General features: G+C 44.0%; 1 protein-coding gene across 3 annotated transcripts; it reads left to right on the top strand.

Annotated features, from left to right (window-relative positions):
• Positions 1 to 1620: 1620 nt before the first annotated feature.
• TMEM14A (transmembrane protein 14A) lies at positions 1621 to 11713 on the top strand. 3 transcript variants are annotated; one of them, XM_059938494.1, is made up of 6 exons: positions 1621 to 1722; positions 4709 to 4796; positions 6220 to 6304; positions 8156 to 8257; positions 9826 to 9913; positions 11406 to 11713. In XM_059938494.1, exons 3-6 carry the CDS (start codon positions 6235 to 6237, stop codon positions 11443 to 11445), a joined length of 300 nt encoding a protein of 99 aa, XP_059794477.1. In that variant the 5' UTR covers positions 1621 to 1722; positions 4709 to 4796; positions 6220 to 6234; the 3' UTR covers positions 11446 to 11713. The 3 variants fall into 3 exon arrangements, with proteins under 3 accessions (XP_059794477.1, XP_059794476.1, XP_059794478.1); XM_059938493.1 differs by having other exon boundaries at positions 1650 to 1792; XM_059938495.1 differs by lacking the exon at positions 1621 to 1722 and adding an exon at positions 1931 to 2142.
• The last annotated feature ends 534 nt before the right edge of the window (positions 11714 to 12247 follow it).

Here is a 12247-nt window from a genome sequence, read left to right as displayed (position 1 = left end):
ATGAGCAGACAGCTTTACAAAGAGGTGGAGGTGAATAGGCTTTACTGCACCCTCGTCTCGTTCTCTATCTAAGCTGGAGGCGTGTGAGTTGAGAGGACAGTGGCCCTTTTGCCTAAGAACCTTCCTGTTCCCACATGTTGTTCACCTTGCTCTTTTCGATTTAGGTGAAAACGCCTTGAGTAGGAATACCATGAGGCTGTTTTCAGTCTCTAAGACCTCAGTGACAGGGGTGGAAGGGATCTCAGCATCTTATAAATCCAGGCACTGGGGTCCAGGGGGAAGTTATTTACTTGGGAGGGGGGGTTCATATTAGTTAAAGACACTGAGGCATCCCAAGAAGGTTTTTGGTTTTATTCAGGTTAGGGAAAGTGTCCTGGGAGTCTGTGGGGGGGAGAGAGAGAGAGAGAGACAGAGTGAGAGCGTGCACCCGCAAAGGTGCCAGCATGCCGAGGTAAGGATGGGCAAAGAAGGGGATGAGAAGGAGAGCTGGGAGAACTTGGAGCCAAAGTTCAGGATACCACTTCCTCCATCCACATTCCAGCGCCTGCCATCAACTCTCCTGTTAATCTCCCAGAACCCTATTTCCTTATGCCTACCTTAGACTTCTCATCTTAGATACAGTCTCATTGCTTCCTTGAAGCACTTTTAAACACAAGGAATAGATTCAGCAAATTTCACAAGATATAAGATATATTCTTAAGATTTCTTTTTGTTTAATTTAAAGAAATTCTATTATTCCCAGCCCCACGGCACCCCTAGAGCTGCTTGATAAGCCCTAGATGGCAGCCTTCTTCAAATCTCTGAAGAGCTATTATATAAGGAAGAGGGTTGGAGTTACTGTCAGTGGCCTGGAAGGCAAAACTGGAGTGAGATGAGAAGTTGTAGCCAGGATGCAGGATTCCAGATCAATTTAAGGTTCATCCCTGGGAACGTATTATTCTGGAACGAAAGATGATTTAAAGTGCCTTTCAATTCTGGCACTGTGTACCTTTCCCCTTCAGGTACTTAAGTCCAGCAAATCCTGGGCTTGAAGTATGAAACCGGGATCCTGGTCTCCCCACCACATCTAGATGACTTCGTAGATGATGCGGTGTAATAAAGGGTGCTCGGGCTTTGAAATCAGACAAACTCGGGCTCTAACCTTTGCACCCTGTGGAGTTGAGTTTGTGGACAACGAAATCCCTTCGCCTCTCTGAACCTTACCTCCCTCCGCTGAAAATGGGGACAATCTGGTGGAGAGTATGTAAAAGGCCTGCGTTGCTGGAGAGGTCCCACAAACGTCCCTTAAATATTGAAGGAACTTCTTCAACGGTTAAAAATCTTTTGCCATCTGGAATCCCTGGTACACCCAGGCCCACTCCTTGCGAATGCGTGTCACTCCATGTCTGTCCGGCAGGAGGCAGCAGACCCGAATCCCGGGATCAGGGCCAGGACCAAAAGCCGGGTCGCCGGAGCGAGTGGCCGGGTCCGGAGCGAGTGACCAGGTGTGGCCGCCGCCTGGGATGCTACAGCACAGGCGCTGCAGGTGGTAGAGCCGACTAACCTCCACAGCGCCTGGCGGGTGTGGGCGGGACAGCGCTGACCTGCAGTGGAAGGAGTGCTGCGCATGCGCGCGCGAGGGGCGGGGGGCGGAGCCTCCCGGAATCAGCGGCCCCGCCCAGTGCTGGGAGGTAATGCGCAGAGTAGAAGGCGCAGGCGGCGGGGTCAGCTTCCCTTCTCGAGGTACGAAGTTTTCCCGCACCTAGCTCCCGACTTTTCTCTTTTCAGCCGCGGAGACAGCTCGGGGCTGCAGGTGAGCTGTACATCTCGCAATCGAGACTTTCCTGGCCGTAATTTTCATGCAGCGGTGCAGAAATAGGCAGATAAAGACGCAGAGAACCTTGGGAGGATTTTGCAGGGGGTGGAGTCTGTTCTCCCGGGGAATCGCTTCTCTCCTCCTCCTGGGAATTCCCGGAATGTCTTCCTTCCGCGGTCCTGAATCTCCCACCTGTCTTCCCTCCTACCTTCCTAGAGCTAGGGAGAGATGGGGAAGAGGGTGGGGCTCTTGGACCATCTAGAAATGCTTGGCAGGGTTTTAAACCTTCCCAGCACCACCCAGACTTCACTCGAAAATGTGTCTTTCGAGCCCTAAGGAGTTCAAAGGTAGGTAATTATTGCTACTCAGCATGTGAAAATGCTTTTTATATAATAGCTTACGGGAAATCTCTTAGTGGTTTCCCCAAATTTTGGAGGGCTAAGGGCAAGGCAGGGCCCCTTCATCTGGTTTTGTGCGTTGTGCAGTAAATCATTTTGCTGCATTGCACCCAAGATGCTTTCTGGCCTTTCCAAGGGCTGGGCATAGCGTTTGCGATGGGAACACGTGATGCGTCAGATGCTTCGTACCCACGCCCATCCCTCCCTTAACGCAGCCTCTGGCTTTCCTGTGTGATTCTGAGCAGGACATACGGTCCTGCCACGGAAAAGGAGCACCAGAGCTGATTGCCTTTTGTTTGAATTTTCGCTGTAAGCACGAAACTTCTTACAAGGATTGAGAATAGATTTATTTTGCCTCCTTAGAACAACACTCAGTTCACTAAGGTGATGAAGGGCTTTTTCCTGGCACTAGAGCTATACCGAAGGTAGGTCAGTTACAGAATGTCTTAAGGCAAAAGTTATTCCTTTGGTTCACTTACTCATTCACTCAGCAGGCATTTACTAAGCACCTGCCTAAGTGCTCGGTAGTGAGCTTGGTGCTGTGAGGAAGACAAGATGAATTGAACCTGAGCTTATTCCTCAAGGAGCTTGACTGGCCTAGAGGAGAGAGAAGCTCAAGGGAAGTAAGTCTACACCAGGTAGAAGGGATGGGGCCCCAAGAGAGGGTCAGAGGAAGAACTGGGGGACTCAGAGGAGGGAGAAGAACCAGCCTTCCACACCAGGTGATTAACTTAAGGAGAGAATTAGGTCCCTAAATTACTACCTGATGACGAGTGATCGCTCTCATAAGCTTCACATCTCTGTGGAAGGGTGTTTCCTGACTGTGTGTTGGGCATCTTAGACTGATTGTGTTTAAGTTGGGCTCCATCATTCCAGGGCACCCCCCTCCTGCCCCCACCACACACCTGCTGCTGTTTCATTGTTCCCTGTCTCAGGGAACAGCATCAAGGCTCTCCTCTCCCCCAGTGGTCCAAGCCAGAGGCTTATCCCCCCTGCTCCCTCCCCACACCTGGGCTTGTTGAGTCAACCTCCTGACCTCTCTCAAATCTGTCCACCTCGCTGCACCCTCATTTCTCCAGGCCAGGCCACCATCATCCCTTGCTTGGCTTACTGCCTCCCAGCTTGTCTTTACCAGACTCCCTTTACAGGGCTTCCAGGGGCGGTCTGGCCCTTGCTCACCAGCCCCCCCTCTTTCACACCCCTTGCACTTGTCTCCATGTTGAAACCATGCCATGCTTTCTCATGCCACCAGGCCTTTGCACATGTCTCCCTTCTGCCTAGGACATGTGCTTCCTTGCCACCCTCCTCCCTTGGTTTACTCCTGCCCTCCCCGTGACCTCAGCTGGGTCCCTGCTTCCTGGAGGAATTTTCCTTTAGGCTCCAAGCCTCAGTAGGTGCAGCTCCTGGTTGAGCTGCGGTGCCTCCCATCCTGAGGGCTCCCTCATGCAGCTGCCGCCTCCATGGTGCTGCGCTGGAAGTCCTGGCAGACCAGGGCCGTGTCCATCAGTGGGGCTTTCCGTCCCTTCCTGCTGCCTGCACACAGAAGACACCCAAGAAAAAGTCGTTGATGGAATTTGGTATAAGTGCAGGTTGTAGTGTTATGGTTTGAGGCTATGAATGCCAGCATCATAAATCCACCCTACCTCAGTGGATTTCTCGCTGTGCTGAAATAGTATTGCCCTTGTTTATGTCAAGCTTAAAAATGTGTATAAGTGTGAAAGAGAGGAATCATTATTTGAGCAGCTGGTATTTGTTGGGTGTTCATTGTGTGCCAGGCACGGTTCTGAGTGCCTTATAGCATTAACTCATTTCATCACCACAACAGCTCTGCGTGGTAGATATTTTTATTATCCCTATTTTACAGATGGAGAAACTGAGGTACAGAGATTAAGGAACTTGCCTAACATCACATGCTGGTGAAGCCAAGCATGCATTGTGGAATGTGATGAGCTCTTTGAGAAAGACAGGAAGTAGGACTGGACGTGAGGCTCTCGTAGGGCTGAAGATGGTAGGTCACCAGGTGGAAGACGGTGCAGCGTGGGCTAAGCTACGAAGCCCAGCAGAATTACTTAATCCAGAATTCAAAACTGAGGAACCTCAGGCTCACTTTCACATTCATTCTTTCAGCAGCTAACTCAGTTTTCAGAGGTAGTACTGGTTAGGAATGAGACTTCTCTGAGTCTGAAATCTTGGTTCTGCTGTGTGACCTCGGGGCTGCTGCTTGCCTTCTCTGTGCTTCAGTCACCTCATCTGGAAAATGGGGATAATAATGGGGATAGTACTTACCTCGTAGGGTTGTGGTGATAATTAAATGAGTTGTTACATATAAGGCCTTAGTTAGAGTGGTGCCTGGCACATGGTAATTGCTCAGAAACATCATCCTCATTATTTGTTTATCCATCATTCAGTCAACAAATGGTCTTTGAACACAGGTCCTTCCTTCCTATATGTTCAATCCCACTGGACAACTTCTTGGGCATCGACAACTATCCTGTTTTAATTCTTTGTCCCACAGACATTGAGGATTTTCCATCGTTGCCTCCTTTTCAGTGCCATCACCTCCTCCTGTGCCTTGGGCTCCCTCCCCAGACCTTTCCTCATAGGTAAGTGCTAGCTTACTCTCTGAGATCAACTCAAGACCCCTTTTCCATTTTTCTGGGTCAGTTTGTTACCAGTTGCTACAGAGAATTAAAGACCAGGTTAACCTGAATGGCAAGCAGTGAGAAAATTGTGAAAATACAAAGAATTCTCATATACCATTCCTCGTGGATACAAAGATAACTACTTTCTCCAGGGAGGAAATAGAGATGTAAAAAATTTAAGATGTGCAATCATCACCAGGATTCTTAGAATTTAAAAAGCTGCAAGAACCTTAGAGCTTATCTGTCTATTTCCCTCACTTTGGGAGAGTTGTTATTAGGGATGGGGGGTGGTCCAGGGCCCAGCAGCCACTAGTGACCAGAACCCGTGTCTCCAGCCTGTAGCTAGCGCACTTTCTCCTACGTCTTAGAGAATCCCAGGCAGGATTTCAGTGGAGCTTCTTAGAACTTCCCACGCCTGGATGTTTCAGCTGCTGCTGTGATGCCCGCAGAATGTCACGGTCACTCAGTTAACTTCGTGCCAGGGCTGCATTGTACCCTTTAATGGTTTACCATGGACCAAGCGTGGGCATCTCTGCCACCACAGGAGAGCTGTCTCATAACCAAGCTAGTGCAAAGCACATGTTGAAAGGGAATCTTTGGGGACTCCCTGGCGGTCCAGTGGTTAAGACTCCATCTGCGCTCCCAGTTCAGGGGGCATGGGTTTGATCCCTGGTCAGGGAACTAAGGTTCTGCGTGCCACATGGCTCAGCCAAAAAAAAAAAAAAAAAAAACAGAAAGGAAATCTTTGTTTCAGTCAACAAGCGAACGTCCACATTACCCCTTTCCTGTTTTTCGACGTGAGGAGGAGGGGGGACAAATATCTGTACAAATACGAAAGAAAGAATTATAAGGTGGAGTTGCTGAGATCAGGGAATTTAGAGGAAGAAGAGCAGATGCTCCAGACCGGGTGGACGGTGCAGGTAGGAGTGGTTAAGGAGCTTGGGGGTGGCTGAGAAGGGGAGCAGGTTCAGAGGGAGATGGGGCCTAGAGGGCAGCTGGGGATGGAGGTGGGGAGCGGGGGAACATTCCAGGCACGGGAGTGCAAAGCGGAGATGGCAGCGTCAAGGCCCTGTGACGAGACCCGGCTAACCAGAGCAGAAGTCCTCCTGGGGAAGTGGAAGGGAGTACACAGCTGAGGGAACAGCAAGTCTTGAAGATAGGGAAGGAGAATCAGCCTCAGGTGTCGCCCTGAGCGTCCTTGAGAGTGATGCGGGTGGCGGGACAGCAGCTGAGTGTTGGGAGAAGTGAAGATCTAGCTACCCTTTTCTTAGTAGGTTAGAGAAATTAATTTCTGTAACTCTGTGGAATGCATATCATTTTTATACACATTTGCTCCCCCAGAGTCTTTTATCTTGTAAAATATGTCTCTTCCGCCTTGCTTTAGACTTGAACCTTGCCAATGGACCTGATTGGTTTTGGTTATGCAGCCCTGGTGACATTTGGAAGCATTTTGGGATATAAGCGGAGAGGTGAGCCCAAACCAGATTTTTCATCAAAGAGAGGTTGGTTGTTGTGCTAGGATCATCTGAGGGGCTGTAAGCAGGACAAGAAGCTGATAAGCGACCTGGTGGGAGGTTGGTGGTTGTGCTAGGATTGTCTGAGGGTCTGTAAATAAGACAAGAAGCTAATGAGGACCAGCACGTGGTGGATGGGATTCTCGGAAGGATGGGGGTTCCGTGGGGCTGGGTGGACAGAGCCTGTCATTCCAGAGCCTGGGCATCTGGGTCTCCCTTTACCTGTTAATATCAATTGCATAATTAATTGACTTACCCTCTTCAGGGCTACTCACTTATTATCAAATGAGGTTTCTGGTTTGTTTATATACTCATAGTGTCAAAAAACTGAATTATGTTGATACTGTGTGTTGCAAAGGAAAATTACTTAGATATCATATCTGAAGTGGTTTCTGCATCTCTGTCCAAAGATGGAAAAAAACACCCAGTTGATAAATTGAAGGATTTTCATGGAGAAAAATGAAAGATCAAGTTTTCTGTTTTGCTTTGTTTTAAGGTAAAAGCATTTGCAGTCATGGTGTCTCATATTTGTTTCTTATATTTTTAAGAAATTCACTAAATGAAGTTATATTTCGAAGAGTGTTATATTGGTGACCTTGGGGGACTTGAGTTTCAGGTCTATATGGTTATCAGGGTTACTTCCTTCGTTAGCGGTTTTTCGAAGGGTAGGAAAAAGGGAGAGAGAGTGTGAGAGTGTGAGTGTGTGTGTGTGTGTGTGTGTGTGTGTGTGTGTGTGTGTGTGTTGGGGCTGCTGGAGGGTGTGGGAGGAGAGGATTACTTCCGTTATAAGGTGTCTTCCTTCGCTTGTTGCCTGTAGAATTAGACTACAACCTAGTGCATGTGACTTCTTGTTCTGGATGGGTTGTGTGTTTTGGTGTGGGAGGTGCTGCAATCTGAATTTAAGGATGGTTCTTAACCCTGCTGCAATCTGACTTTCCTGTAGATGTTTAAAAAACAGAGATACGTTACAACTGAATCACTTTGCTGTACACCAGAAACTTAACACAACCCTGTAAATCAACTATACTTCAATAAAAAAATAAAAATAAAAAATAAATTTAAATCTAAAAAGAAAAACAAAAAAAAACCAGAGATGCCTTGACCCTGGGGATTCCAATCCGATAAGATTCCAAATAGATTGAGTGCCCTGAAGTGGGGACTGTGTGTGTCGGTGACGTTGTCCCTGGCACGTGCCCCCTGCAGTGCTCCGTGTCTGTTACAGTGCCCCAGGCAGTGCTGAGCAGGGCGGGCGCTGGGTGGGGGAGGGGATGGATGGGCGGCTGGCTGGCTGCGTCAGTGACCAGGTTCTCCCTGTTACTCAGTGTGGTCACGGGCCATCCCTGAGTCCTGATGTGTTGAGGCTGGAAGGTTGGTTAATTATTCAGGACAGAACCATCGCTTGGTTTGAATAGGCCCCCCTCTCTACCTCCGTGAGCTGAAAATATCATTTCATCTTATTTTTATCATCACAACCTCAATGAAAAAAAAAATGGAGGCAAGGAGAATAGGGGGAATAAAAGAGGGGCGTAAAGAAGTCAGGTAATTGTCCAGGACCACGCAGTCGCTGTCAGAAGCACTACTACAAGGCAGGCTTTATCACCATACCTACCCCTCCCATGGCTATGTACCTGGGGTTCCTCTGCCTCGCATTTGGGGTTCAGCATGAAACAGTCATGTCTTAGAAGCTGTCCATGGATAGCCGATAGTTACAGTGTCCAAGAAGAAATGCATTTTTCCACATGTGAAGTGATGAAGGCATACCTTTCATTTGGGATTCTCTCTCTGAGCCTGTGCTTTTTTCACCAGGTGGTGTTCTGACTTTGATTGCTGGTCTTTCTGTTGGATTTTTGGCTGGCTGTGGAGCTTACCGTGTCTCCAATGACAAGCGAGATGTAAAACTGTCCCTGTGTGAGTAAGGCGTTTTTCCCAGTTACGGAGAATCAAAGCTTGGGGATAATGTTTTGATAGCCTAGCCTCGGTGTACTAGAAGATACTGGTCACATGGCAGGTGGGCATATGCATGTGCGGAGACAGAACACTGTTCTTGTTCCTTTCTACACAGACCTGATCAAAAATAATGATGTTGCTGCCAGGCCTTCCAACTCAGAAGAATATTTCTATAAAACTTGTTACTAGAAAAATAAAATAAAATTAGAAAAAGCAAGCAATTACGTCTGGATTTTCTGCTAATGCTCCTAAATGCATATTAGCATAGTTTGTGTTACTGTGAAAATATCTAAAAAGAGACAGCCTTGCATTATTTTATTTAATTCACAAACAGCTTTTAGATCCCACTTTGCCTTAAGATTTAGAAAAGCAAGGCTGACTCTTTTAGCTTCTTCCCTTGTTGGGCTTATAGTAGGAGAATGTCCACAGGGAAAATGGAAAAAACTTGTGTGTGTTTAAAGCCCCAGGATGCTTGGCGTTCTTCTGTCTGGGTTGAAAGACAAATACAGGGAAGGTTTGGAAAACTACACCAAGGAAATGGTCTCTGTTTAATTTGATGATTATTCAAAGTGCCCTGGTGGGTGTGGAAGAAAATACAAAGGAAGGCAAATTGTACCAGTTCTTTGTTTGAGGGAGAGGAAGAGATTAAGTGGGATTTTTTCCCCTTATTTTAAGTAAGAGCAAGGGATATTTTTAATAATGAAATTATGTCAGAAGATAAAAATATATCAGCAAAAAAAAAAAAAATATATATATATATATACACACACACACACACACACACGTATATATGTATGTGTATATATATAGGGCTTTTTATTCATATGCACTTAAATAGTTAATGTATGTTTATTGTCAGTCATGTTTTTTATATCAGCAAGTGATTTTTCCTTAAGTTCTTAAATTGTGACATCAGTGCCCTAATCTCTTACATAAAACTGCTTCCCTCATCATATTGGTTTAGCTTCTAAAAGGCTGGTATGATGCTTCTGAATTTAATATTATTAGGCTGTTTTTATTTACTCTTCAGGCATCAAATTTCCAAAATAGAATGCTATAAAATAAAAACAGTCAGCCTTTTCTTAGGATTATTTTATTAATCAGGTCTTACTTTAAAGATTTACTTTAGAAACTGATTCTTTTCCTGCCATTCAGCTAACTAAACATTTATTGGCTATCTCTTGTGGGTCCAGGTATACTGCCTAGTGTTCCTAAGGAAGCTTGAATAAGACACAGTCCTGACCTTCCCAGGAGTGTTCTATAAATAGAAATTAAGTTAGAAAAAGACTTTTTCTTTTGAAGATATTTCAGGAATGGATTTTAACATGCTTGTTTCCTCAGAAACCATTTTGATAAGCTATTTTATAAAGTGTTTTAATAGAGCACTTTATCTTTTCAAGAAAATAGCAGCTCAGTACCAATACATAATAGTTGTTATATTAGAAAGCTAAAATGAAATCCATTTTTTCCACAAGCAAGCACTGATAACATGTTTGAAACTCTGGTTCACGCACTGGTTTGGTTTTTAGTTACAGCTTTCTTCCTGGCCACCATAATGGGGGTGAGGTTTAAGAGATCCAAGAAAATCATGCCAGCTGGGCTGGTTGCAGGTTTAAGGTAAGAAGAACTTATTTTGATCTATTCTTTCCTCTGTCGTCATTTTGAAGTGCTGAATTTTTGGCAAAAGTCAGTTTTAACTTAAAAGGTCAAAGTAATTTGTATTACAATCAGCATGATTATAAAACCTTAAAATATCATCCATTCAATCAGTTGTCAATCAATTGTTGACATTTATGTGCGAGTGAACATTTTTATCAAATACACTTAGCGTTGCTGTGCTATCTGATCACATGTACACAGTTACCTCTTTCAGGACAAAGAAAGAAATTCAGCCTCATTTTTTCTCAGGATTTACCTGTCTGAGACAGTAAATGTATTCATTTAAATCTGATAATCTCTCTTAGAGAGTTGGACAAAGTGAAAGTCTGTCGCAGTTACTTTGAAATTTTAAGGGAGAAATCTTAATATTTTTTAAAAAGATAAATAGGGAGCTTCAAGTTTCTCTTAATCTCAGTAATTCAATCCATGAGATTAAGCACATTACCAAGTAAAAATTTATACATAACATTTTAAATTCTTTGGAAGCTGCCTTTATATGTTGACGGCTATCGACATGTTCATTTTCTTTGATGTACGTTTTCACTTTTTGGAATTTATTCCAAAGAAATAATGAGATGTATACAAAGACTGATGTTTATTGCAAGTTTATTTCTAGTGGAAAACATGATGAACTGAAAAATTAGAAACAACTTGAAAATTCACCAGTAAGGAAATGGTTCAATAGGTGTTTTGTCCACTTAATGGAATATTGAGCAAGCATTACATGTTATGTTTTCAAAAACTGTTTAGTGGCGTTAAAAAATATTGACATAATAGGAAATGAAAACAGAATAAACAAGCAAATATAGTGTCATCTCAATTTTTAAAAAGTCTGGGTATAGAAAAACAAGATAGGAAGGAATATTTCAAATTGTTAGTAATCTCTAGGTGGTACCGCAATGGGTAATTTTCTCCTTTCTACTTTTCAATAGAATTTTCTAGCGTGGCTAGATATAGTGTTTATGATTTGGGAATGAAAGTGTGATTATAAAGGACTACTTTCTAATGGTAGCCCTGTTCTAATAATGATACTTGGTGGTGGAAGGGGTCAGAAGTAGGGTTTATAGGTCAAGAAGACAAGACCCCAAACGTGGAAAGAAGCTGAGATAGTAATTATGACATCCCCAAATCACCCCTTGATTAGTTTTTCAAGTTGCTGGCCTTTACTAGTGTTTGAAAGTTTTGTGTTTCTTTCCAGACCTTTCTCTTACAAAGGTTCATCCCAGATTTTCAGAACAGTGAGTTCTGATTTTTCTCCTTCATTCAGTGAACATTTTTAAGTGACTAATTCAGTCATGTCTGGAAGTTCAAGTACAGGGATCCAGGGATGGTGAGATCACTCCTGCCCAGGGAGTAGAAGCAGTACCACATGGGTTAGGTGAATGCACAACCCTTCCGTCTCACACCTCCTGAGTCACCCTCCCCTTGCCTGTCTTTTATTTTAATCTAGCCTCATGATGATCCTGAGACTTGTCTTACTGCTGCTCTGAGAATCCGCAGGAACTGAAAACTAAATTTGAGTCATTCTGCTGTAATGGGCAGAGCCTACTCTTTGTATTGAAAAGATAAATTCCAATATGGAATGTTCACCGTGGTCTTATTATATAGTAGAAACTGCAAAGGAAACACTGTCACCTCTAATACAGACACTAGTTTGAGGGATTTTTTTTTTTTTTTAAACAAATGGTTCAACTGTTTTCTAATTGTCAGGTACTGGTTTCATTAAAGATATTTAATAAATCGTGAGACACTGTTTCATTTGCTGTGTCATGTGGTTTTTGTTTGTTTTTTGGGGTTTTTTTTTGACAGTTCCAAATACTCATGTCTGAAATAAGCTTAAATTAAACTACAACTTACAGACGATGGAACGCCCTAAGTGGGCTTCACAGAATGCTAGTGTATCTATTTGTCATTTGTGTTATATTTAAAATTATTTTTTTCCATTTTAATTGTATGGCTACCAGTGTTTTTTCTTTCTTTAAAATACTTCATCCTCAGCACACTCTGTACCAACGGAATGTATTCAGTATTCAAATAAAAGAACTTCTGTTTTAAACCTGTTTCTCTCATTTTAGTATCCTCTCTGTATACTCAAATCATCTTTAACATGTAAGTGTTCAATTATTAATGCAAGAGATTGGGAAGGAGGATTATTTAAGCCAGAGATTTCCTCAGGAGCAGATATTCTCATTCTCTCTCTCTCGCTGTCTCTGAAACAGTAATAATTCTGAAACAAAAGCGATTTGTCCCAAATCACCCCTTCACTTTTAGGCATGGTTATGATTGTTCGTG

Source organism: Balaenoptera ricei, chromosome 11, assembly GCF_028023285.1.
Source record: "Balaenoptera ricei isolate mBalRic1 chromosome 11, mBalRic1.hap2, whole genome shotgun sequence".
NCBI classification, from domain to species: Eukaryota; Metazoa; Chordata; class Mammalia; order Artiodactyla; family Balaenopteridae; genus Balaenoptera; species Balaenoptera ricei.
Note: the sequence above shows the minus strand (reverse complement) of the source record. Positions and strands in the feature narration are given on the sequence as shown.

What these genes read in the sequence shown, in the direction of transcription:
- TMEM14A (XM_059938494.1), top strand. Translation starts at nt 6,235, where the DNA reads ATGGACCTGATTGGTTTTGGTTATGCAGCCCTGGTGACATTTGGAAGC. An exon ending in AGATGTAAAACTGTCCCTGT is followed by an intron (nt 8,258 to 9,825) that starts GTGAGTAAGGCG and finishes TTTGGTTTTTAG; the next exon opens with TTACAGCTTTCTTCCTGGCC. An exon ending in GGGCTGGTTGCAGGTTTAAG is followed by an intron (nt 9,914 to 11,405) that starts GTAAGAAGAACT and finishes ATTTTAATCTAG; the next exon opens with CCTCATGATGATCCTGAGAC.